Source organism: Aspergillus brasiliensis, assembly GCF_001889945.1.
Source record: "Aspergillus brasiliensis CBS 101740 unplaced genomic scaffold ASPBRscaffold_23, whole genome shotgun sequence".
In the NCBI taxonomy this organism is placed as follows: Eukaryota; Fungi; Ascomycota; class Eurotiomycetes; order Eurotiales; family Aspergillaceae; genus Aspergillus; species Aspergillus brasiliensis.
This window is the reverse complement of record NW_027137464.1, coordinates 16,011-40,811: the sequence shown is the minus strand read 5'-3', so window position 1 is coordinate 40,811 and position 24,801 is coordinate 16,011. Positions and strand designations below refer to the sequence as shown.

General features: G+C 49.8%; 11 protein-coding genes and 1 non-coding gene across 12 annotated transcripts; 7 read left to right on the top strand and 5 right to left on the bottom strand.

Moving 5' to 3' along the window:
* Positions 1-363: 363 nt before the first annotated feature.
* Positions 364-1,871, top strand: ASPBRDRAFT_164099 (uncharacterized protein; the record flags this gene model as incomplete). The annotated part of the gene is made up of 6 exons (XM_067619527.1): positions 364-562; positions 624-751; positions 802-901; positions 959-1,100; positions 1,158-1,366; positions 1,419-1,871. The coding sequence occupies exons 1-6, from the start codon at positions 383-385 to the stop codon at positions 1,869-1,871; spliced, it is 1,212 nt and encodes a 403-aa protein (XP_067473354.1). The 5' UTR covers positions 364-382.
* A 1,179-nt stretch (positions 1,872-3,050) lies between these two features.
* Positions 3,051-4,579, bottom strand: ASPBRDRAFT_201206 (glycoside hydrolase family 30 protein; the record flags this gene model as incomplete). Its single annotated transcript, XM_067621521.1, has 2 exons — positions 3,051-3,661; positions 3,715-4,579. 2 exons carry the CDS (start codon positions 4,577-4,579, stop codon positions 3,051-3,053), a joined length of 1,476 nt encoding a protein of 491 aa, XP_067473353.1.
* A 752-nt stretch (positions 4,580-5,331) lies between these two features.
* ASPBRDRAFT_t269 lies at positions 5,332-5,422 on the top strand. Its single transcript has one exon. It is a non-coding gene; the product is annotated as a tRNA-Gln (tRNA).
* A 317-nt stretch (positions 5,423-5,739) lies between these two features.
* On the top strand, positions 5,740-7,639 carry ASPBRDRAFT_201205 (uncharacterized protein; the record flags this gene model as incomplete). Its single annotated transcript, XM_067621520.1, has 2 exons — positions 5,740-6,040; positions 6,093-7,639. The coding sequence occupies 2 exons, from the start codon at positions 5,740-5,742 to the stop codon at positions 7,637-7,639; spliced, it is 1,848 nt and encodes a 615-aa protein (XP_067473352.1).
* Positions 7,640-8,654: 1,015 nt separating this feature from the next.
* Positions 8,655-9,281, top strand: ASPBRDRAFT_59969 (uncharacterized protein; the record flags this gene model as incomplete). Its single annotated transcript, XM_067628142.1, has 1 exon — positions 8,655-9,281. One exon carries the CDS (start codon positions 8,655-8,657, stop codon positions 9,279-9,281), a length of 627 nt encoding a protein of 208 aa, XP_067473351.1.
* Positions 9,282-9,898: 617 nt separating this feature from the next.
* Positions 9,899-10,561, top strand: ASPBRDRAFT_138565 (uncharacterized protein; the record flags this gene model as incomplete). Its single annotated transcript, XM_067619007.1, has 1 exon — positions 9,899-10,561. The coding sequence occupies one exon, from the start codon at positions 9,899-9,901 to the stop codon at positions 10,559-10,561; it is 663 nt and encodes a 220-aa protein (XP_067473350.1).
* A 363-nt stretch (positions 10,562-10,924) lies between these two features.
* On the bottom strand, positions 10,925-12,788 carry ASPBRDRAFT_164092 (putative C6 transcription factor). Its single transcript, XM_067619526.1, has one exon. It carries the CDS (start codon positions 12,771-12,773, stop codon positions 10,941-10,943), a length of 1,833 nt encoding a protein of 610 aa, XP_067473349.1. The 5' UTR covers positions 12,774-12,788; the 3' UTR covers positions 10,925-10,940.
* Positions 12,789-13,472: 684 nt separating this feature from the next.
* On the top strand, positions 13,473-14,592 carry ASPBRDRAFT_164088 (NADP-dependent oxidoreductase; the record flags this gene model as incomplete). Its single annotated transcript, XM_067619525.1, has 2 exons — positions 13,473-13,752; positions 13,786-14,592. The coding sequence occupies 2 exons, from the start codon at positions 13,473-13,475 to the stop codon at positions 14,490-14,492; spliced, it is 987 nt and encodes a 328-aa protein (XP_067473348.1). The 3' UTR covers positions 14,493-14,592.
* A 209-nt stretch (positions 14,593-14,801) lies between these two features.
* Positions 14,802-16,718, bottom strand: ASPBRDRAFT_49184 (uncharacterized protein; the record flags this gene model as incomplete). Its single annotated transcript, XM_067626269.1, has 2 exons — positions 14,802-16,641; positions 16,701-16,718. 2 exons carry the CDS (start codon positions 16,713-16,715, stop codon positions 14,902-14,904), a joined length of 1,755 nt encoding a protein of 584 aa, XP_067473347.1. The 3' UTR covers positions 14,802-14,901.
* A 136-nt stretch (positions 16,719-16,854) lies between these two features.
* On the top strand, positions 16,855-18,747 carry ASPBRDRAFT_201200 (uncharacterized protein; the record flags this gene model as incomplete). The annotated part of the gene is made up of 1 exon (XM_067621519.1): positions 16,855-18,747. The coding sequence occupies one exon, from the start codon at positions 16,855-16,857 to the stop codon at positions 18,745-18,747; it is 1,893 nt and encodes a 630-aa protein (XP_067473346.1).
* A 26-nt stretch (positions 18,748-18,773) lies between these two features.
* Positions 18,774-20,126, bottom strand: ASPBRDRAFT_138721 (uncharacterized protein; the record flags this gene model as incomplete). The annotated part of the gene is made up of 3 exons (XM_067619018.1): positions 18,774-19,304; positions 19,464-19,746; positions 19,843-20,126. 3 exons carry the CDS (start codon positions 20,124-20,126, stop codon positions 18,774-18,776), a joined length of 1,098 nt encoding a protein of 365 aa, XP_067473345.1.
* A 2,519-nt stretch (positions 20,127-22,645) lies between these two features.
* ASPBRDRAFT_429398 (Zn(II)2Cys6 transcription factor domain-containing protein) lies at positions 22,646-23,928 on the bottom strand. The gene is made up of 4 exons (XM_067624897.1): positions 23,757-23,928; positions 23,621-23,671; positions 23,469-23,552; positions 22,646-23,411 (listed from the first exon to the last, which is right to left on the bottom strand). Exons 1-4 carry the CDS (start codon positions 23,759-23,761, stop codon positions 22,727-22,729), a joined length of 825 nt encoding a protein of 274 aa, XP_067473344.1. The 5' UTR covers positions 23,762-23,928; the 3' UTR covers positions 22,646-22,726.
* Between the last annotated feature and the right edge of the window lie 873 nt (positions 23,929-24,801).

Sequence of the window (24,801 nt, the reverse complement as noted above, 5' to 3'; positions counted from 1 at the left end):
CTCTCTAGGGCTTACCAGTGGACCCGAATAGACTCTGGGGTGGAGCAGGGTCAATCTATTTACGCTGCAACTTATTAAAAGGAATCGGCCGGGAGCCGTTCAGAAACCAGAAACCAGAAACCCCTGCAGTCTGTTGATGTCAATTGGACAGTGAGGATGTTTGTGACGAATTGTGCCCGAAGGAAGCTGTGGTAAACCTAACTTTGTCTGCCAAGACGCGCCTTGGTGGGCGTAGAATTTTTCAATGGCTGCAGAACCTTTCTCCCGGGGTTATAGAAGGCTTTTCGCTTTTCGTCGGTCGGAGTAATAAGAGGGGAGATCTGTCCGAGGCACTGCAACTACGCCTGCCTGCATTGCAGGGCGGAGTCCGCCTGTTCAAGAGATGTGGACATTTATCGAATCGAGAGATGAGGCATCAAAAGCGGCCTACAACAGCAATGTCCAGTTATGGACCCTCTATGCGATCGGCGTTGCGGTGACGCTACTCAGGACATATTCACAGTGCAAGGATCTAGGCTGGAGACGGTTGCGCCTTGACGATTACCTGATATGGGTCGCAATTGTAGGTACCCCCAGCTGATTATAGCGTATCTGAACTACTGCTAATAGCTCGCTCTCTGTAGGTGTTTTACACGGCGCAAGTGGCACTGGCGTATAGTGTCAGCAATGTAGCCCATGGACTCGCCAACAACAGCATGACAGATGATCAGAGAGCTGCCTTGTCCCCAGACAGCGCAGAGTATCGAGACAGGTCAGCCATTCGACACTGATAAGTGACTGAATGTTGACGAACGTCGACAGAATAATTGGCTCCAAGATACAAATCGCCGGCTGGGCCACTTATACAGCGTTGATCAACTCGCTCAAGTTGTCAATGCTGGTGTTCTACACGCGACTGATGGTACAGCCATTGATGATCATTTCATTATGGTTCAGCAGTGAACTGACTAGGCTACAGGATGGTCTCGGCCGTCGTTATCGCGTGCCAATCTGGATTGGGTTTGGCCTTGTGATCGGAAGTTTTGTCGCCTGTATGATCACAATTCTTGCGGCATGCCGGCCCTTTCACAAGAACTGGCAAATCTACCCTGACCCTGCTAGTGAGTCTGCCTCTGAATTCGAATAGCGACATAACGTTCGCTCACAGCTTTGATCAGATTCCTGTCAACCGGCCATTTCCAAGCCGGTGATCGCCTCAACCTTCGCCGCAAACCTCGCCACCGACCCATATCTTGTCCTGATACCGATCCCCATGCTCTGGAAATCTAGCCTCAGGCTCGTGAAGAAGATTGCAGTGACGATAGTACTTGGCGCGGGGATATTCGTTCTGGTGTGCGCGACAATCAAGAGTGTTTTCCTGCTGGTGGTAAGCGTTGAAATCTCGCATACACACAGACCATGGCTGATTCCTACCATAGGAACCCAATAACGGAGCATCGATAGCAGACGAATGGGGCACCCGAGAGACCTTCGTCGCCGTAATCACCACCAACCTCCCCATGGTATTCCACCTGCTACGGACCTGGCTGGCCCGGGGCTTCGGCAGTGCATTCCAATCGTCACAGAAGACCTACCAGCTTCCGTCAGGAGGATTCCAGACTACCGGGGGCGGCACGACTCGGAAACGAGGCCGAGGAGGAGGAGGCACCAGCAGCCGAGATCCGATCACCGTCGGGTTGACATTTACCGAGAGTCAAGAACGGATGATGCAGGACATCAAGCTGCAGACGATGGAGCCCCATGAGGCTGCCGCACCTAGTGGTGCCATCATGGTCTCGAACCAGATCGAAGTTGAAGTCACTCATCAGACGCGAAATAGTCATGTCCGAGAACCGTCGGCACCGAGGGAAGATGCAAATGCAAATTGGTAGCCACATGTTAGAGTGTTATAATGATTAGTCTAGTTATAGTCTTTGGAATTGCGTAATTTTCAGTACAAGCGGGGGTGTTCCCAATTAACTCGCGCAGGCTGACTGGTGAGGACCCTTGGCCCTAGTGAAGCCGGCGTGGGCGACTTGCAAGCCACTAGCGAGTGAACTCCGGTTTAGCCTCGGAAATAATATCCCGTGGGTTCCCCTAGCTTCCCCTTGCATCCGCACCACCTCGTGGCAGTAGAAGTCTCGTAGTTAGCCTGCATTGCGTTGATGGTGATGAAAAGGCTCATAAATCTGAAGATTGTCTTGCACGCCTGTTCTGGGTGTGCTGGACTCTTCTAGGCACAGCATAAGATTTCCTCAAAGTGACCAGTAGTATAGCAAAGCCTCTCGACAGAGGCGAAATCGCTTCAACTCAAGTATCCAACACTAATGGTGGACTACATGTCTCTTTAGTTCCTAGTCTCTTTTGAAGGAAGTGGTGAGTTTGCTCAAATCCACACTAAGTATAGGAAGGACCGGAGCAATGAACCCCCGCCTTTATAAGACACTCCGCGAAGGACTCTCCAAGGATCGTTCTCGAACATGAGCTTAGTGGTACTTTATCTCACTAAGGGGAAGGATTCAAGGGTTCCTGCATATGCTCGATTTTAGTGTGCAAGGTGCCTCGTGCTTCCTGCATAATGGCGGTAGCCAAGCTCTGTGGCCAAGATATAGTCAAAATAAATGCGCTGTTTCTGGTTGAATAGGTAATTGTGGATAAGCAACGCGAGGAACTGATTTAAGGTGAATCGGATAAACTACCCTGAATCATTTGTTATGCGCTTCTGAATGAGAAAGTAACAAGTATTTACAGTTCAATAAGCTTTGCTTAGTCCTCTCTAATACTCAAATGATTATCTGCTCTGTGCGGGTTATTGCTGCATTCAAGCATTTATCAACGGTCGCATTATGCCCTACTATAACTGACATTTCCATTCGCAGAAAGATGTAAGAGCTGTGCAGCTCAGATTACTATATACTAGCTTCACCCGGTAGAGTCCTACCAAGTGATTAATGGGTAGACACCGTAGCATATTATTCTCCAGCATAGAATAAAAACCAGGCATTTCACATACCCCACAACAAAAGTCTGGGGCAGAGTAATAACTATTCATGTATCGATAGAACTGCTGATCAAGACAACGCCGGTAGGACCCAAGTGGTCACCGATTCGCTTGGGATATTCCCGCTCCACTCCTCTCCGCTCTCCGTAGACAGAGTCAAGTAGACATCATTGCTGAACGTATTCTCAATGACGACGGTGCGCGTTCCATCCGGGTTCAGGGAAGCCACCGACTGGATCCCTCCGCTCCCCGAGTAGGTATAGCTTCCTGTGCCGTTCAGCACGGTCGCACCAGGAGGCATGAACTTGCTGAACTGTGCCATCATGTAGTAAGCCGTATTGAGGGTATAGCTATCGTCGTCGTTGATGGTAACCAAGCCCTGGCAGTTACTGCATCCGCCACTGGTCAAATGCGGACCATCATCCGTGTTGGTGCCTAGCGTCCACGCCATGACCCCCGAGGCATAGTTCTGCAGGGGACCCATAGTAAAATTGACGGCCCAGTGCCATGAGGCTGAAGCTGGTGTCCAGCATTCGGTCATATATTGCTTAACCCCCGGGTTGGCGCTGTAGAACTGGCTGAGAACGGACCAGGGCACATCGCTCGCGTAGCAGTGCCAGGCTACCGTGTCAACATATTGACTTGCTTCGTCCAGCACAGTCTGAGGGTACTCCACATGATCTACATGGCAACTGTTAGCAGTAGTCACGAAGTTTGCCAGACAGGGTACGAACTAGTATTGTGATCGTAGGCCCAGATTTCAGTGCTGAGTCCAGCGTCGGCGAGAGCCGGTCCAATGTACTCTTGAATCAGCTGCGCCGACTCGTAGTCGTAGACATACATGGTGGGATAGCCGGATTGGCTGTTCAATGGCTCATTCTGGATCGTGATAGCATCGACCGTAGCGCCCAATGCTTCGTACGCCTGGATGTATTTCACGAAGTACTGGGCGAATGCACTGGAGTAACCGGTGCTTCCCGTTCCACCACTCGTAAGGTAGCCATCGTTGAGGTTGTTATCAGTCGCATTGCCATCGATCACGCCATTCAGTTTCATCCATCCAGGAGCACTCCATGGGGAGCCGAGCACCGTCAGGTCGGACTGCAACGATTTCATTTTGGCCAACATTTCTGCCATGGCAGTGCCACGGTCGCCAAGGCCGAAGCCGGACAGTGAGGGATCTGCTTCGCCCCCATTATCATCGTACGTGTAGACCGGATCACCAGACAGGTCGGATGCGCCGATGGTATGGCGCATCAGAGCGAAATTAGCTCCATCTGTTGTCATCAACTCATTGAGGAGCTGTTGGAGGGTGGAGCTCGACAGTGTGTTGAACGACGTGACAGTCGCATCGGTGACAGCAGCCCCAAAGCCAGTGATTGCCTGCTTGTGACCGGATGATGTATCGTCGATGGTGAGTTTCCAGGTGGATTCCGAACCAGGGCTTCCACTTCCCTGCACGGGGGCCGTGATCGACGAGAGTTTGTAGGTACCTGAGGAATCGGAGCAGTATGCCGAGGCATCGGTGGCGCGTTTCTCGACAGAAGCATAGCCTAGGGATGCCAGGCCAGCTACAGTGTACCACAACATTGAACTCATTTTCGAAGAGTTCAATGGTTTAAAGGGGGTGATCGTGATGTGAAGACGAGAACCGGGCACCCTAGGAATATATTCTGCCCCGTGTTTGGCCCCCAAGGGGCAGTTTCAGGGATACCCTGGCCCCCGTCTGCAGATGGAAACACAAGTTCCAGCATCGCCGAAGCTAAAGTAGCAAAGATGTACTAGCTATGCTGACAGGAATGAACTCTAATGTAAGATGACCTGCCTATTTGAGAAACTGGTAGGTGAGATTCAGCCGATAGGAAGAGGGACTGAAAGCTTATTCGCCTGGATAATTATAGCTGCCCGCATTCACCAGGTTCCGCGCACTCCGACGCAAGGGAGAAGGGATCATAAATATTGCTATGGGCCAGATTAGCCGGATTAGGGTCTGACTACAGAAATCTCCTCATGCTCAGTTGGTGTTCAGCTCAGCTCGTGTCGAGGTTGTGTGTATCCTTGCCATGCGCCTCGGAGTTTCTTTTGCGAACAGAATTGTGCTGGCTGCTACTGCACATCATGCTTATTGTCATGTTAGGATGGGGTACTGCATAACTATTTAGTTAAAGAGGCAGTGTACTGGCACGGCTGGTTCCACGGTGCGGTCCGTGTGGATCATTTAGCTTCATTGGCAGAGGTATTGAGTAAAATAAACATAGCATCAATCAGGTGCTCCAGAGTGAGCAGCAAGATTGTCCATCTGGCAGCTACAGCCATGGATAGGCTGTTTTTGCCCCAAATGCGCAACGTTCGGTTGTGTGGGGTAGTGGTCATCCCTTCGGATTTTGAGGACTTTGCGCTTCCAAAGTTCCGACAACCCCGGTTCGAACCCGGGCACGACCTTTAGATTATATTTTATCCTTTTCATTTTTACTCTCCCATGTCCCATCTCTGCCCCAGTACTTCTTTTTTTTGGTCTTTCTAATTATCCTTTGAATGATTCATCGTCCTCTGCTCTGCCATGGGGCTTCCATCCTACTGAAGATTAGATTTCGGCAAAGACAGCTGAGGAGTAGGTAACTTCAAGGCAGTCTCCGTTGCAGCCTGACTGTCTCACATCAGCGATTCCCGCACTGCCCCCTCTTTCTTCTGTCGCACATCGTCCACCCTCCGACTCTCTACAGCTCATTCGCATCCTTTTCATCATTTTCATCAACAACATGGATGAATCCAGACCAGAACAGAGTAACCCCGCGACATCAGATCAGACTACCCTGGTTGCCATGCAGGACTTGACAGCATCGATCCAGAATCTAGTGAGTCTGCTTCGCCAGGAAAGCGAGAGGCGGGATGCTCAATTGAATCCAAAGAGTGCCAAAGAGACCGATCCTATTCTGAAGGCGCTTGGGGAGGAGATGGCAGCTGGGCGGCCAACGCACATCCCAGAAGGGGACCCGGTGCAGCTCATGTCACAAGAGGAGATCGATGAAAAGGATGAAGCGCATAGGGAGAAATACACAGGTATGAGTCGTCGTTCTCCAACTGAATTCGAAGCGATACTAACACACTGAAGCCTTCTGGAAGGATTCGCCGTCCACACCAGCTGATGCGCAAACCACGGAAGATGCTTACCAGTGGGCATTCGATCGGTATCCTCAGATCTACGATTCTCTGGGATGGCGTAAGAGTGAGGATCGCCTCTTCACTGCTGATACTTTATCCAAACACCGTGATGATCTTCTGGAAGCCCTCTTCGCCGCTGAACTATATCGACGTAAGCAACTCGGTTGTCCGGTGGAGCCATCACGCGCGGCTTTTGAATACTCACGACTACCTCGCCTGCTATTGATACTCGTTCGCTTGGAAGCGCGACGAATTGAGGCTCGGGAATGCCGCAACGGCGTCTGTGTGGACTGTCGCCACTTTGATGCCGACCAGACCCTCGAAGTGTTGATTGAAGTCGGCCGAGCACTGCGACATGGCCAACGCTGGAGGACGAATGACACGACGTTGCAGGAACTTCTGGATCGCTGTTATGCTCGGCGTATCCTGTCTCCGCCTAATGCCACGGACCCTGATGTTCTCCGATATCAATTCCATCTTATTTACGACTGTTGTGATGCGTTAAACTTCACGTCGCGGTTCCGCGAGCTTCGAGATGCGCTCTGTCTCACCTTTTATACCAAATATAGGACCGAACCAATTGATAAAATCTTTGACATGGTCAGATGTCACAGAAGCTCCATCAAAGGCATCGAGGGATTCAAGGAGCTCCCGCTGAAGGAGTCTCCGGGTTTCACCTTCTGCCCCGAGACACTCACAGTTCAGTACTTGCAAGACTTTGGCGGGTTGCAAATTGAATGGACCGATAATCTGGATGATCATCTCAAGATTTTCACGGGCCGCAATGCTCTCAGAGTCTTTGCTCATCCCACATTCTTTTACAATTGTCAAGATCTCGTGGAAAGAGATTATATTGAACCCATGTTCCTCGAGTTGTCCCGGACGTACGCTCTGCTTTTCAGACCTTCATCCCGATCGGCACGACGACTGCTGCGCGAAGCAACTCGGTCGGATGAGATCACTTGGCTGGGAAGGAAGATCCATCTTAGTCCTTACAGGCCGGGCGTGAAACAGGGCTCGGGCAAGCCGTACGACCTCAATCTAACCAAACCATCAACATCCCGCATCTTGGAGAATTTCCATCGCTGTTCTCTTCCCCCCAGCATCCAAGCCGCCTTCAATGTTGACAGCCCCTTTGTCAATATCAAGGACACCGGCGCCTTCAACCAACACAAGTTCACGCCCAGCTCCATGCGGCAGATTCATGACCTTGCTCCAGACTATCCCGAGGACATTGCGTTCATGATCACGTCGATCTTCCAGCACGAGTTCAATCCGAACGAGCCTTTCATAGGCTATGCGTACTTTGGTCCTCGGTTGCGCCGGCTCAAAACATTCCTGGACAATCAGGAGCCCACCACACTGAAGCAGCTGTGGGTTGACAGGAGAGATGCTCGGGCATGGTGGGCCTATTGGGGCGGCGCGTTCATGCTCCTTTGGTTTTCGGTGTTGATTGCTATTAATGTGAGATTACTGACTTTGCAATTGCGTCGTTAAGTTGGCCCTGGTTAGGAGTGGCCAGCAGCAATGGAATCCTAATAAACCTATCATCTGCTGTGGCTAAAACTCATGTCTCAGCGTCATTGAAGGTTACTGGGCGACTTGATCAATAACAGCACTTTATTTCCCAAGTACATGTGGCTTCACGCCTGTTCAGTTCCCTATTTTCACTCCAAAACACACACGTGATGTTGTAGAAATATCCGAGGCCAGTCCCAAATTGAATGAAATGACCTTATCATACCCTTTTGTGTATTTACACGATATTAATGAGTCTACTGGGTACAATAATAGTATATAAATAACAGGCGTGCCACCATTCTAATTGTCCTCATGCCATCTATCGAATATAGCTGTCTGGGGAGAGCATGTTGAAACTCACTGCCGGAGGGTTGAGCATCGCTATACGAGATATGTACAGGTGTTACGAACAATAGTCTCAATGTTATAGGTGAGAAGGGTGAGGTGAGAGTGTGTGAGAGTCCGAAAAGCAAGACTGGCGAGCGGAAGTGCTTGATTCTCAGATAAGTGCAAACTGCTCTATGGTTTACCTCCGAAGAACAGTCAAAAGCTCATTGAATGCAGCAGGCAGGATGATCAATTTTCTGAAACACAGATTGATTGTCAAGTGAAACCCGTGGGAAGGACAAGAGATCAAAGCCTGGTTATGGCGCTATGTTTCTTTGTGGTATGTTCCGGGCAACGCGGAAAGAACCACAAAGCAACTGTCGCATATCTACATCCTACAACTACAACAAAGAGTGACTGTCAAAGACAGGGCAAATGGCTACCATCTCAGAGTTGGAATTCCAGACACTTGGTGGGTTCTCTGTGTGGATGTTGTCCGCCATGAAACCTCGAAGGCTGTGTTATCCTCACGGCGTATATAAGGGTGTTGTAGATTTACCTGTCTCTGCTATTCACTATCTATGTATCGCTGCATTGCTTTCAATTAGTTATATATCTTTTATTATCCTACTTCACGCGCTACCGTGAAACTTCCGTGACCAGTATGGCATCCGCCGTCCGTGAAGACATCACCCTCCTGTGTCTGGCATACAGAGAGACCCTGGATGACAACTATAAATTATTAATCGGCGAACTGAGCGAACGATATAACTTGGTTCGCTTACCAACAGCCCCAATTGCACGCACATATCTTGCAAATCAGAGGCCAAGGAGCATCATTGTGGCAGACGGGGGCATATGTGAGCCACAGAACCAAGACATAGCAGAGAGGCTAAAGACGTATATCGAGGATGGTGGAATAGTGATATTCGCGCTGGAGTTCGCCAGCACCACTTCTGGGGATGAACACAACAATCTTTTTGGCCAGGTATTTGGCATTCCTTGGAAATACGGCGGTCGTTGCAATGCCACATATGCATTCAATCAGGAGTGCAATTTTCCAAACGGGCCGATTCCTAATCGCTCGTATACTATGGAGGCGCATTTTATTAAGAATGCTACACCTGGTGAGCAGATTGTCATTCCGCTGGAAGGTTCGATGTTGAGACACAGTGAATCGAAGCTGGCTCCGGTAGTTGGAAAGAAGCTAGGCAAGGGATATTTGATCTATTGCGGGAACGAGAGTGTGGAGGTGGATTTGTGCAGGGTGTTAGTCTCTATCTGTAATTAGCGATGGCTTATGTCAAGATTGGGATTACCGGTGGATCTGTGTATTGGTAATTTCCTAGGAATAGTCTCTTGGAGAGTTAAATTCTCACTTGAACCAGTTCGTCTGGATAGTATTCCGATGCTGCGCCGGGGTATGGCTCAGAGTCTGCAGATTCTGCTTGGAGGAAGGTAACGTCTTTATAGCATGTCATGAGTCTGATGCATCCATTTATCGATGTTATGGGATTAGCTTGTGCTATATAGCCGGGTTTTATCGGATGATATCATACCCACTCGCGTAGTGAATCTTGGCTGGGGCCTTCATCATATCTAGCCAGTGCTAACAATGTGATTTCCATTGTAGCTGGAACCATCAGTGAATAGGAGAGTGGCTATTAAGCCTGAAATCCATTGTTATTCGGGGTTTATCTCATAGCAGAGTACTATGTCGGCTACTACCATCTTATTATAATCACCTACACACGAAAAACTCCATCTAATATGCAGCTTCAACCAATACAATCAGGACCTTTCACTATATAATGGTAACAGCTTCCTCTGGTTTGTTATGTCACTACTACTCCTTCACTTCATTAACTCTAATCCTGCTAGGCTTCTTCTTCCCAACCACAAGACAACATGACACCCAGCCGCCCCGAGATCCTCCTCCTATGTCTCGTAGACAGCGCACTCATCGAGGACCTCTATGGAACCCTTCTGGAGCGTATAGAAGAACGCGCCAAACTGAAATGTGCCACCACGATCGACAAAGCAGTCCGTTACCTCCAACAGAAACCCAAAGCCGTCATCGTCGCCGACGAAGGCGTAACCATCCCCGCCAACCGACTCGTCACCGAAGAGCTCGAGGCGTACATGCGCAATGGAGGCCTAGCCATCTTCGGCCTATGTTTCCCGGCCTTCGTGGACAAGAACCGGTTCACTAATGTCTTCCGAGCCAGGATCGGTCTACCGTGGGTACCAGGGGAAGTTCAGCAATCCACATTCAAAGTTAACCCCGAGTGTACCCTGCCAGATGGGACGGTGGTTACCTCGTTGCCGACACCATACAAAATGCAGGCGCTTCTGATCAAGAATGCTCGTCCCAAGGAGAAGATTTACGTTCCTGTTGAACTGGCTATGACGGAGTCGCCGGTAGGTTCTGCACCGAAACTCGTCGATCAGACACTTGCTGCAGTGTTGGGAGCAAAAGTCGGTGATGGTTACTTGGCTTATTGTGGGGATATTAATCCGAATGAGAATCTAAATCAGGTCATTCTATCTCTGTGTGGTTGTCTTTGGTGAATAACTTATGTCAACCTTGCTGTGATGACTGATAAGCGATAGGATTCCAGATGAAGGAGGAAATCTATTGTTGTAATGCAGTCAGCCATGAAAAGTTATATCAAAGATAGGAGAGAAAGGAGGATACTCCTTTCTATTAGATTGAGTATCCTAGATCTTATCGCTTTAACAAAAAAAGTCCAATAGAACTACTTACTAGTTTCTTTGCAGGGCATCCTGACTAAAATAGCGGTATTCTGAATACAAAGTTGCAGTCGGACTAGAAAGTCAAGTACATCATACATCTATATATGTGCAAACTGAGTCTGGGGTTGACTCATTTTCTCCTAGAGTCCCAGGTACAGAGGCATGAATGATAGGGAGCTCAGATATAGTATATTCAAACAACCAGGAATGACGTAGGCTCAACTACCTCATCAGCAGTCCCATCGAAATATCTACAGAAATCGAACTCTGCGACATTCATAGTCTCCATGTCTAATAATGGAAACTCCATCCCACCAGGTGTATCCGGCATGCCTGGTGATATACCTGTCGTAGATGATCCTCCCTGGTGAGTACTATCCTCCTTCCGATCCGCAAGGGACAGGATCTCCCTCGCAACAATCCCCATCTCGCGGTAGATCCTCTTGCCCTGCGCCCAATGCTCACTCAGGCTCTTCAACGTACCCATACTGAGACGGATTCTCTCACGACCAAGCTGGAGGTCCTGACCGGTAAATACGTATCGACAGGCGGCCAAATGGGCGATGGCCGCATTGGCAATCATGCAGATGATGAACGGGGTATGTGCGTGGATCTTAGCGGGGAGTGTCATGAGTCGTCCGAGTTCTTCTATCGCGTGCAGACATTTGAGTGTGTGGAGCTGGGTTTGGCTGGTGTCTGATCGTCGGGTGTCTTCGGGTGGTGCCGGGGGTGCGCATTTACAGATCGATTCGACGGAACTGTACGCTAAGCTCGATAGCTGGCGATGCATCTCTATAGCGTATGCGTGGAGGATGAAATTGGCTTTGAACATGATCTCATCGACAGTCCCGTCGCTGCGTAGGGGGTCTCGCTTGCAGGGTGGTAGTAACGCGTGCCAGGCTGCGACGCTGATGTCGGCGTTTTCGCACATTGTACGAACCTGGGCGGCGTTTTTGGACCAGCCGGATGCTAGGGCTTTGTCTATTGAGCGCGTTAAGCCGATGAGCTCTGCGTAAGAGGAGAAGCTGGGTCGGTCTGTTTCTGGGAGGAATTCCCGGATGTCGTATTCTTCGAAAGTTCTCGGAGGGCCAATTACCCCAGCTTCATAGTCTTCCTCTTCGCATGGGAGATCGACAGTCATGTCTATGTTGCTCGTGCGGAATGGGTAGACATGGGTGCTACCAGCCACGTGGGCATCCGTGATGTATACCAGCCACCATGTGCGACGCCAGCTCTCCTCTAGCATGGGGTCATTCTGGCCGAAATGTGTCGCATATTCTTTCCTGTTCATTTGGAGATCCAGGGCCAGTTGGATGGTTTCATTGAGTAGGTTGACACCCCTTTCTATCTCATCGCACCAATACACTGCAATCGAGTACAGGATCATGGCCTGCACGTCGAACCCGGTCGCAGCGGCTTGTTTGTTGCGTATAGAAGCTATTTGTGACTCGCAAATTGTCGCCAGTGGCGACGCATCAACGTTGTCTGTATAGTGTGCACCGATATACTGCATCACGGAGAGGAGTGGCTGTACTTTCTCGCGCTCTGTTTCGAGGCGCTGGCTGAGGAAGCGCCATGGTAAAACGCATGGATGCGCGGGATGGAAAAAGGTGTAGTACAGGTTATATAGCCGGTCTGTCCTTGGGGCATCATCTTCAGACGTTTCAGAAAGAGCAGGATGTGTCGTCGAGCCACTCGTGCTCCTGGCCTGTTCCTGAATTGCTGGTGTCGCTGACGGGACCCACAAGTGATCGGCAGGGAGTGTCGGAGTCAGAAGCGCAGATGCCGTCGAATTCCCGCCGGATCCCGATCCTGATGCTGATGCTGACGGCTTGCGACGGCGTCCGCCCCGACGCGACTTCTCATAGACGCATTGCTTGTTGTCGGCGACGCAGCGGGCACATACGGGAGTTCTTGCGTCGCAGCGGAGGTGTTTCTTGCGACAGGGCGCACATGCCAGGCCCACGCGACGGGTTGGTTTGGACTGGCGGAATGAGCCCGCCAGGTCGAGTTCGAGCACGTTCATGTCGCTATAGAAGTGTATGTGTGTGTAGCATGTTTGAAGACGGTGAGAAGAAAGACGAGAAAGACGGAGATAAAGACAAAATTCGATGGATGACTGTCAGGCTGCTGACGTCAGCCTCCCCAACACATTCACTGATCACTGCTATACTATTTATTCATTGAATATTGAGGGTTTACTATAGATATTTACTGTGCGCTCTTTTTCTCTGCTTTCTCAGCATCTAGCATAAGGATATTTTGCACCCCATCCTTGATCACCTCGTCGTCCTCAATCAATCACTTAAACCGACGCCATCATATGGATCTATCTCCGGGATAAATCTCGTATATCAAATCACATGCCACCCTGTTGATGGCCCGATAGCCTCTTCGGATGTTGTTTAACACGAGCCGGACCTGAATGACGATATCTATCTGGTTACTCCAATTATGCATCTGATCTGAAGAGTCTAGAATGCCTATATTGGTGGTGGTTGGGCTGTTCCTGGTGGCGGTGACATCATCCCAATAGGCTATCCGGGACGTTCCCAAAAGGGTAATACCCGGACTACCCAACTCACGTACAGCAGCTATCAATCCAGCATATATATCCAGCATGCAGAGTATATACCCTCTAAGCTGGCAAGCCCCACTCATTTCTCTAGTTCAACAGTTCCACATTGACTCAACCCAATAATCAAGCATAATGACACCCACAACAATGCGTCAACTCCTCCAGCCCTCCGCCCAAGTCGCCACAAGTGGACTAACCCTCACCACTAGTCCACTTCCCACCCCAGATCCAACAAAAGGCGAACACCTGATTCGCGTGCATGCCTGCTCCCCATGCTCCGGGGAACTACTCTGGCCGAAGAACTTCCCTCCACCAAACCCCCGGACACTCATCCCCTGCCCGGATATGGCCGGAACTGTCGTCTCCGCGCCACCAGACTCCCCATATCAACCGGGAGACGAGGTCTATGCCCGCACCAATTACATCCGTCCCGCTAATGCGCGGGACTACACCATCGCAGTGACCGATGAATTGGCCCGGAAGCCCAAGACCTTGAGTTGGGCGGAAGCAGCCGCCGTGCCTGTATCCGCCCAGACGGCGTGGCAAATTCTCTTCGTTCATGCAGGTGTCGTCCCGACTACTACACGGGATGGGAGTGATGTAAGCTTCGAAGCTGCAAAAGAGGCATGGACAGGCAAGCGGATCCTGGTCACCGCTGCGTCCGGCGGCGTGGGGATCTGGGTCGTCCAGCTAGCGAACCTTCTCGGAATTGACGTCGTCGGCACCTGTGGGAGCGAAGAGAACGCCGCGCTGGTCAAGTCCCTCGGCGCAAGCGAGGTACTCAATTACCGGACAACGGACTTCCGATCGTGGGGAGCGGAACTAGACGGTCGTCGCAAGGTCGATATCGTGGTCGATTGTATTGGGCGGCAGGCGTTGCAGGACGCATGGTGGACGGTGAAGGAGGGCGGCACTGTGCTGAGCATTTATCAGCCGCCGGGAAATACTCGTCCGCGAGAATGTCAGGTCAACGCGAAGGATGCGTTCTTCATCATGTCACCTAGTTCGCAGCAATTGGAGGCGATTACGCGGCTGATTGAGGATGGAAAGTGTCGTCCGTTGGTGGATAGTGTGTGGCCGTTGGAGCAATTCCGTTCAGCATTTAGTAGGTTGGATGAGGGTCATGCGAGGGGTAAAATAGTGTTTGATATGAGTCTTAATCAGTAAGTCCTACTACTGTCGTTGGATATGTGCTTTCAATGGAGTTCTTTCTCTTTGTTGTTTAATGGCGTCTTCAATGAGTGGTTTGTCCTAGCGAATGCACAGCAGATCTAAAACATCGCAATCCTACCCTCATTCCCCGTTCAACACTGTGAGCATATCTGGAATATGACACGATCAACCGACTAAGTCTCCGGAAACAACCTGCAAGCGCCCTTTCACCCTGGTGGCAAGCCAGAAATCCAGGAAACTGTGGCAATATAATAGCCCTCCTAAGCCATGCCAGGATTCTAATCCACCGGCACTATAAAATTTGCAGGTGGGAGCTTGTATTCTAAAGAGTCTAGCTCAATACCGAATGTAGTGTTCGATTCAACGCATATGCTCAAATACACTCGTTCAACGTATACATTGATCAGTAGATGTGAAACTCCCCATGGGCAGTTTCAAGCGTCATCTCCTCCGTCAACAGCAATATCCCCAGTCTTCGGAACCGTCGCGCACCGACAGAGTCTGAGTTCTCCAATCCTACCAGCAAATACATACACGTCCATCCCATATCCTCCAGCCCCTTGACCGATCCAAGAGGCACTAGGCCAAGCTGTACTCGCGTACTCAAAAACCGCAAGATAATGCAAGCACGCACATACGATTCTCGACCAGTGCTATCACAAGTCTTTGCAGATATAACCCCCTCTGTAATTTGACTAAAGGCGTAATTATCAAAAGCAGGAAGCACAGTCTCACTAAGGAAACGCATGGCAAGATCATCGATTCCCCTCTTTGACAAGAGGAGCAGCTCCTTGACGATCAAATCGCCCATTAGTGACACACCACTGAAGGGTCGTGAGAGCGGCGGCTGTAACTGTCGGATGATGCCCAATTCCGCAGAGTCTTCGTCTGCCAGCCATGGTCGAAGCTTTGGCCGCATTGCTTGATCGCGATGGAAGCTCTGCATTTCAGCAGGGAAGGCATTATGCAACTCGACCAAAAACGAATTCATCACTTCCACTGGGTCTTTAGTGTAGTCCACTGGTATCGTAACACCGATAGCGCCCATGATCCCATAGACACGATCGTGCAGTCGTTTGCAGGTGCGATGGCTTGAAGTCAGCAGTAACTGCCCAGCATTCATGGACATGAGGTTATGGAGATTGATTCTATTGACCGCATCAGTGGCTCTAAACCAAGCATCGATGTCGGCTTCGGTCGCATGCATGTTCTCCGGGTACTCCAAAATGCTGAGTTGATTGCCCGGTTCGGCGATGCGCTGTAGGGCTGTACGGATATAGCTGAGCGTTCTCACCAAGTGCCTCACCGTGAGAGGAGTCTGACTCTGTTTATGAAGGATACGATCTCCTCGTTTATCGTGAAATACTGCATCCAGTCGCAGTGCGGCCTCTTGCAGGGTCCACAGGGACGTAGTCCAGGGGACATCGGTCGTCAGAGAGATGATCAGGTGCAAGCGACGACGAGTCTCTGATAGATCTGCTGTTCCGGCCCTCGCATCTAATAAATTCGGGGTCTGGAGCACGTCCGGGTCCACCATCTGCGGCTCGTCTGGCACCCAGGAGCAGATCTCGGCCAAGGTATCCTCACCACCTGAACATAGCCACACTGCAGCCTCGGACGCGGAGCGGAAGATTTCTCCTTGCTTGCTGATTTCGACACCATGTTCGTGGTCCCCATCGATCTGAGGAATACATAGCACATCTAACCAGACGTGACGCCCTTTTCCAATTTTCCGAACTGCCGTATCCAAATCGCCCCGGGTGAACAGCTGGTTGGCGGGAACTTTCCAGTACCCACCCTTGACATCAGTGTCTTGCTCCCGGGTTCGAAGCTTCCAGCGGCCCCAGGTATATGAAATCACTACATATTCCGGGTAAGGATGCTGAGTGTGCACACTGGTTCCGTCCGGGGTGACAAGGCGACTTGGATAAAGTTTGGCCTGTTCAGATGGCGTTACTGGACGGGGTTTTGACACAGTCTTTCGCCGGAAGTCGGTTATAAATTGAGGCCCTGAAAAGGACCAGAGCTCATTGTGCAGCTTGGATGAACTCAGCACAGGCACAGTAGCGAACGTGGGCATAAGCAGGTGACTGCTCTGCTTCACATCGGTCTCCCATGGATGAGTCCATTGATTAAACCGTACCTAGTGCATGTTAGACAGGATTTGTTTCTCCTGCTTTGCTAATGTGGGGAAAGACTCACAGTTGAGGAGGCCATGATGCTGGATGGGCAATTAAATATTCAATGAGGGGCAGCCCTCGGCCGCTGAGACTAAGGCGGGATCACGTGGCGTTCTTGCCAGCTCATCTCTGCTGACTTTGTGGGTTTTTATGCGTTTGATTGACTGCAAGTGAATATGGCGGCTTCAAAGTGGGCCATCTTGATTGGAATCGACCCCTTACTAAGTGCGGATTCGGACCTAGATTCAGACGATTCGGATGAGAGTGATGACGACGATACCCTCAATGTCTCTGGGGACGTGGAGAGAATGCGTTGCTTTCTTCAGCAGACGATGGGGTTTCCAGCGGAATCCATATACACCCTCGTTTCCTCAGCTGGCGATCCCTCTGCATTACCCACCTACGCCAATATCCTCCAGGTCTTTGAGCTGGTCACTAAGGCTGCCAACGCCGGGGATGTGGTTTACCTCCACTTTTCTGGCAGCTCTGTGCAGAATATCACTACCCGCGGGCTGGATCAAGGACGACGTGCGCAGGAAGAATACTTTACTGTCCTCGACAGTGACTCCAAGGGCAGATTACTGCATGAACTGGAACTGGCAGTGCTCGTAAACAGACTCACCCGGAAGGGGCTGGATGTGACCGTGGTTCTGGACACCCGCAGCACCAGTGGCTACAGCGAGAACAAGCATCGCTTTCGAGAATCAGACTTCCCCGAAGAAGAACTACTTTCTGTGTTTCATGGATTCTGGTGTCCTGAACGGTGGGATACTGTGCTACATAATCCCAATTCAGGAGCGCCCTTTGTTCTGCTCTGGTCAAAATACTGGAACGGATACAGTAAGAATCCAAGTGAATACCAGGACCCGCAGTCCAAAAGCTACCACGGCTTTCTCACATACTGGATTCCACGTCTGCTGGAGAAACATGGTTTACAATTGACCTGGAATGAGATTGTGCGACAAATTGGGCTGGAAACGCATCAGTCACAGGTCGAAAAGCCCGGTATCATACGCATTCGAGTGGAATCGTATGGGAATACCGAGAGGCTTTTCCTTGAAGGATGTGACGAAAGACGCGAGTTGACACCGGCAGTGATCTTCAAAGCTCAGCTGACCAAGGTTGCTAATGGTTTCAGTCTCGTCTTGGATGCTGGAAGTGCGCATGGTATGACTCGGGGCACGAGGGTCCAATTCGTTCCGGTAGATCATGAGCAGCAATCCAGCGACTCCTTCCCGGAAGAGCTTCTATTTGTGGTGGATGAGATTCGTCCTCTCTCAAGCTCTGCAAAACTTGATACTCCTCTCGTGGTTGATGTGACTACTGCAAAACCGCAAGTCAACGGCAGTGCGACAGTGGTCGATACCAAGTTGCCACTGGAACCCCGATCTCTTGAGAGTCAAATCGACACATATCGCTCAAATTTGGGTCTTTCAGGAAACTGCAAAGAGCTCTTGGACCAGATCAAGATCTACCCGGTAGGCGGGTATCGATACAAGAACGGAAGCACAGCACCCAATATCAGAAGCCCAACTGTGGACGCGGACGGGTGCCTTCACCTCCTCAACGGTGACTATGCCACGGTCTTCCTCTCCAACACTTGCAAGGAAATCATGTACCTCAACATTCTATCCTTTGATAGTGCCTTTGGTATCACCCAAATGTCACCCAAGACGTATCACGAAAGCCTGAACACGCTCGATTACCGCACGTTGGTCTGCCATCTCACCTTCGATATCCGAATCTTGCTCCCTCGAGCCAAACTGCTGGATACTCAGACCTCCAGTGTGGCATATTTCAAGGTGATTGTGACGAACAAGCCGACTTCGTTTCACTCCCTTGAGCTTTCAGCCATTCGTGATGAAACCTTGGTCTCCAAATCTAGGGACATGATTCCAACTGTCCCTGTGCTACCGGTGGGTCCCAACGACACCGGATTCCTAGAGGCTTATTCACGACGTCCTCCCGTTCGGTATGAGAGCATTGTGAATCCTGTCGACGAAAAGTGGTGCTGCTTCGACCTCAAGTTCATCGTCCATAGCACACCCGAGTCGTTGGCTGCAGTGTAGTCATAAAATGTTCAAGAACCGTCCTTCTATGGCGTAAGGGTCTCAGCATTAGAGCTCACTGACTGAGACCCGTTTCTGGCCTGATGCCAGCTGGGTGGAAGTTGTGGTGACTGAACCAGTTGCAATGCATGTGCTTTTGCCTCTCCGTAAGAGTTGTGTATCGTCCGAGTCAAATCCAACCTCATCGTGCAATCATCACCCCCTTTGAATAGAACCAGTACCTCTCCTGGATGTTCTTCGGCGTCGATCAGGGCCTCGGCTATCTTCTCTTCTGTCGTCAACCACCACGGAGCGTGCGCATACCTAGAAATATACATCGCTATCGTGACATACAGCACGTAGGCGGTCCACACACACTGCAACCCAATGGGCATCCACATGGTCGACACGACCAATCCAACCGGAAAGTTCAGCCCGAACGCAATAACCACCCCAATCTGGACGAGCTCATTCCACCGACTCCTCCGGGGGTGACCATAGTGTCTGAAGAACTGCTGAACTAGACGCGCTGGGCCCTCTATAACTTGAAAACCATGTCCCGACGAGATCAGAAACCTCTTCACCCCCTCCCTTTCTCTCTTCTCCCCGGTAGCCCCAACCCCAGGAACATCCTCATCCGTAACAACCAGAGGCTCCCTAGGCACACAGCACACCGCACTAACCAGCTTCAACACCAGCGGAACAAGCCATAAAACCATCCACGCCGTTCTCCAAACCACCACAACGGCCACGGCCACCCCGATTCCCGTAATCTCCGTCATCACAATGCCCGCAATCACCCGCAGGGTAATCGGGCCAATATCCCCATCCACACAAACCACCTTCTTCACACCTACTCCTTGTTTCCCTTCTAACCTGAGCACTGAACTCCCCTCAACAGTAAGAACCAACCGACTCACCCACGTCTTCTGCCTCACCTTCCCAGGAACCCTCCCCTTATCATCCCTCATCACATTCATCACCTTCATCCCCCTCAAAACCCTAACCCAAAGACCATTCCTCACCTGCCCCTCCCTCCCCTTTCCCCCTCCATCACCATCATCCCCATCCCCACCCCCAAACACAGTATAACTCTCCCCCTCATCCCCAAAAAACGCCGTCCCAAGCATCCTCCCCATCTCGGGACCCATCAACAACCCATTCTCAAAGAACTGATCGATAGTCTTTAATGCCGCCGTGTGCAGAGGTCCACCGAGGGGCATCAATAAGGCCGGTTTCCACGAATTGCGCAGCGAGAAATTATTGTAGTGTCGTTGGGGCCAGAGGAGCCGGTGGAATGTGTTGGATGGGGTCGCGACTTCGGTGCCGATGTAGCCGATTAAAGTGCTGCTGGCGCTGAGGGTGGTGCTTAGGGTGGTGTTGGTGTCTGATGAGGACATTTTTGGAGGTAGGGGAGGAGGTTGGTGGAGGAGGTTGGTGGAGTGTTTGTTGTATGGGACTAAGTTTCGGGTTCGGGTGGTGGAGAGAGGGACAGGGTCTGGATTATCGGCAGGGACGGGAGGGGAAGAGTTCTGGCGGTGTGGATTATTTGTTGAATGATTTGTTGATAGACACTGGGGTTGCTTCTTATTGTTAGCGCATACTCTATACGATGCCACTTGACTGGATCCGTCGATGGATCGATCAGTCGTGGGGGCTGGGCTGGGTTTTGGCGCTGTCGGGCACAAATGACAGCTCGGAGCTACGGAGTTAGCTCCCCGCCTCGCGCACTGGGATACGAGGTGAGAGAGCGGTATTCATGTTTGTTGATTTGGATTGGTTGATTTTAATTATCATGGGGGGATTTAGAAGCTGATATGGTTAACACTGCGGTACAGTCTAGTGTCCGGGTGCAGTATGTGCCCTTGATAGATGCACATTTGGAAGATCAATAGGCTCCATCCCGCTAAAAGATGAGATCATCCGGGATTTCAGTAGGAGTGTATGATCTCAGACAACTTTCCACGGTTGACATGTAAGAGTAGACTGGATTTTATCAAAGATTTATATACTAGTAGGGATTAGAGAGGGGCAGTTAGGATAACGCCTCGGCGACGACGCGAATCTTCAGCGATGCTTCGATCTCGTCAGGAAATCAGAATATCAAAATGATTCGGCCTATGAAAGAAACCACCTGTTATAAGGATTCAAATGATTCAAAGTGATAAATAAATGAATCTGCAAGGCAACACGCCACATATCAGATATGCTCTTTCTCTATCGACGAATTTGTACAGGCAACCCGGCGCTGGATTTCAATATTAATACTAAGTACATGTCAGATGTAGATGACTATTCTGGAGTATTACCAGAGTATTTGCAAAAGCCGCAGTAATTCTGATAACTTGTATTCTCTGTAATAATCCGATGGCTTGTTCCAAGACGTACTTGCTACCAACCTGGTCATATAAGTTGGGCATGCTAAACAAGCTGATTGAAGCATGGTCCCTATACTGGATCTATGCCTTGATAGCTGCATCTAACCCATAGTCCTTTCTATGAAGTATTGTAATTCGAAGAATTTGCCGTAAATTGGTTGGTGATTGTGGGAGAGTGCCTGCCAAAGCCTAAAGAATAAGGCAAGCTGGCATAGAATGTGTTGAAAGCTTCTATGAGGGAATTATAAGGATATTATCAGATGATGGCTAGGATCTGCCTACTGTGGTACTAGACTTTATGGAGACGCTTGGCATCTTGTGACGCCCACGCCGCTATCTCTTCTTTAACTTGGGTAAGGAGTTCAGGATGAATGAGGGAATGGAGATATGTGGTAGTAAACCCAGCTCCGTATATGTGAGTGATGTGAATTATGCTGTATATTCTGGATATAATCTGCTAGTTCCCCTTCCGAAAGGAAACGTGTTGGTGGTAATAATGGTTCTAGGAGTTGATCCAAAACTTATAAAACAGCATACTCACTTGCTTCACTTGCTGGGAGGTTGTGATCTTGCAGGAATTCATGGATGGGGCTCAGCTTGATTTCCAACACACTGTACAAGTAGCGCATGAGCGTAGAAATAAGAAGTTCCCAATGTCGAGGTATTCCCTCCCGTATACGCCTGAACCACAGACCTGAACGATGGCATTTTCGGGATCATGTCCTTCCATGGATGGAGGGAAGCCCAGGCTCTTGAAGACTCCGCCTTCCAATGTGTGGAGGGACTTGGAAGACGTAAGTAAATATCGCTGACACTGATGCTTGGTGATGTATTGTGAAGGTAACTACCCAAGGGATCCACTTCCTTTATTTTACTTAGCCGCAGGCAGTTCAAGAGGCAAATAATTTGCTCATTCATAGATAGCCCACCCTAAACGGCATAATCTTTCATGTTTTATTCAAGTATGCCACCGTTTTTCGAAGGAACCAGTATCCTTATATAGAGCTTCAGGCGCAATACATGACAGGAGTCCTGTGCATTATGCACTTCTATTTAGGATGCTTCTGTGGGACTTGCTTAGCTCATATAGGCGCTTATTCCCACACGAACTGCCATGTCCGCATTAGAGGATCAGTGCTGTGATATATCCTTTGGACTGTATGATATCCAGATTATATTCCGCCTAGATCTTCTCGATCAGCCGCAGGACCACAGAGTCAACGTCTTTTATCTTGACATACCATGAAAAGGAGCAATCGACGATTGATTTCATAATAACGACATTGCGGATGCATGAGAATGTGTGAAAGCAGAATAGAGGGCGCCCAGACAAGCAATTGCCAGTGTGACTGTCAATTCTCTGGATGGTTCGAAGGTGGGACGATGTCCGATGGGAAGTATCTTATTTGGCGTTTCCACGGTACTCAGTCTCGCACAAGGATGAACTCAGAGACCACGTCTGGATTGACGTACCCAGTCACACTTTGCAACGTATAGGTCGATACACGTATCAAGCCTACTTCTGCTTGGAAAATTGGCGAGTGATATTGCCCTCCATCGAGCATGACTTTTCTTGTATCCTCATCAACAGATACTGTAGGAATACAGGAATTGGTGGTTTGCTAGTTGTCTTCATTTTCTTCAAGTGAAGGGAGGGTCGGAATCTCCACATGTCCATCCAGCCAGTCGATTGGCCATCCACTGGGCCATCTACTTCCACTGTGTCTAGGTGCTCTCCGTGGAGTTGGAAGGCCCAGAAGCCTGTCGAGGCCAGCTAGAGAAAGCTCATTGATTGGGATGTCTTCACTCCGGCCTCCCCATGGTACTATATCTGTACGTGGTGTGATCATTGAAGCAGGCTGATGATACTCAATGATTGGATCGTCCAATTGAACATCGTTTTGACCAGGCGCATTGCTAAGGAAGTGCTGCGGACCAAGACCAGCCAAGATCCAATCTATCTCGGTAACGGGAAGAGCTCCTGTAAGAGCGGCATAACCAACGTCGGCAGCGGGTGGTACAACGCTGATATTGCCAGCAGGTGGGTCAGGCATCTCCATGTCCCCTACTGGGGCCGAAAGCGGCGTTGGCAATGGCGTGGTTACCGTCGGCCCTTCGGCAGTTTCAAGGAAAGAAATATGACGCTCACGCGGTGTCCCGGAGCTTACCTGGTGTCGTGCGTCCTCCAGACTTACAGAGTTGTCTAGGCGATCTTCTGAAGCCTGGCTGTTGTCGTATCTGCACTCTGCTCGCCGCTTTGTGCAACTCGAACAAGATGGTCGTTCTCTCAGGCATTTGAGTTTCATCCTACGCCAGTGAGATAGATGACTATGAGCAGAAATCGACACCGGACGAGATATTCACCTTGTACATCGCAGGCATGCCTTTCTCCTCGGCCGCAGCATATGGCGTCTTTCGTGGATTGGCATGTGCCGTATGAGAGAGTCTCTGAAGAGTTTGGTTGGCAACTGTCATGCTTTCACTTGTCTAGGACGCTTAGCAAACTGATAACGCACCTCCGACTGAAGACTTTGTAGCAGACAAAGCAGCATGTGTTGTTTAAGGGACTGTCGAGATCAGGATCGCCCAAAGCACATCACAGGCGTGAAAAAAATAAGATAAAACCTGGGTCAAAGGGAACAAAATACACACTCCATATGCTGTATTACTTGTTTCTCATGCTAGAAAATGGTTCTTCAGCGAAGAGCAAGCAACAGGGCCTGTTGACCAAAACTTGCTAAAGGCTTGGAAGAGGTGGATTGCATCCCGTTATTCTTATTCTGGATCACTGGGACCACTTGCCTCGGACATTGCGAACGCCGAATCGCCGAGTGGCAATAGTACACGAGCGTGGGGGATCGGTGTACGGGATAAAATTGAGTGAACCAACGTCCATGTGGATTGCAGAATGCAGAGCCATGTAGGAGGCCGATATTGCGAGCTCAGAAGTTGTTATGACACGGCTATCCGGATTGACCCGGATTACCATGTTCAACTCATCGAGGTCGTACTGGACCACCGGCAACAGATGCTCGCACTCCAGAGCCACATTTTTCTGGTCCTGTATATCATTATCCAGTGACGCCTCATACAGAGAGTAGCCCTCCATTCATATGTGCACGAATGATACTTCGGGTCAACACCGCCAATTATCCACCATCTGTGCTTGCCCCTTTCATTACTTTCACCAGCCCACATACTATGGGCTAATACGCTACTGTAGAAATATTACCCCGTCTTCCCTTATCTTTAAAAAGAAAAAAAGAAAAAAGAAATTGCAATTAGAAAATTAGAAAAGATCAATATTATTATTATGCCTTTCCTAGTGCTATTAGATACTAAGGCTGATACGCGATGTATCAGCGGACGTCTCTTAGCCTGTCACAATACAATTGTACGTTTTAGAAATGATCTCTGACAATATTGGGCCCTTTCTGGGAGTAATGCACGGGGTGTAATCATTCGGTAGTTTAAAGTTCAGACACTGCCTTACCAACGAGTAGAAAAGGAATCCGAGGGTGTCTACTTTTCCAAAAAAAAAAAAAAAAAATGAAATAAAATAAAATAAAATAAATAAATAAATAGATAAATATATAAATAAATAAATAAATAAAAATAATAATAAAAAAGGATAGGTTACGCTACAAGATCCTTGGTACAATTATGTCGTCGGGCTTGGATGCGGGTGTCATTTCGA

Coding starts and splice junctions, on each gene's coding strand:
- ASPBRDRAFT_429398 (XM_067624897.1), bottom strand. Junction 23,553..23,620: donor TACAAAGTCTTCAGTCGGAG/GTGCGTTATCAG, acceptor CAAACTCTTCAG/AGACTCTCTCATACGGCACA. Junction 23,412..23,468: donor GCATGCCTGCGATGTACAAG/GTGAATATCTCG, acceptor TCACTGGCGTAG/GATGAAACTCAAATGCCTGA.
- ASPBRDRAFT_164092 (XM_067619526.1), bottom strand. CDS start 12,773: ATGAACGTGCTCGAACTCGACCTGGCGGGCTCATTCCGCCAGTCCAAA.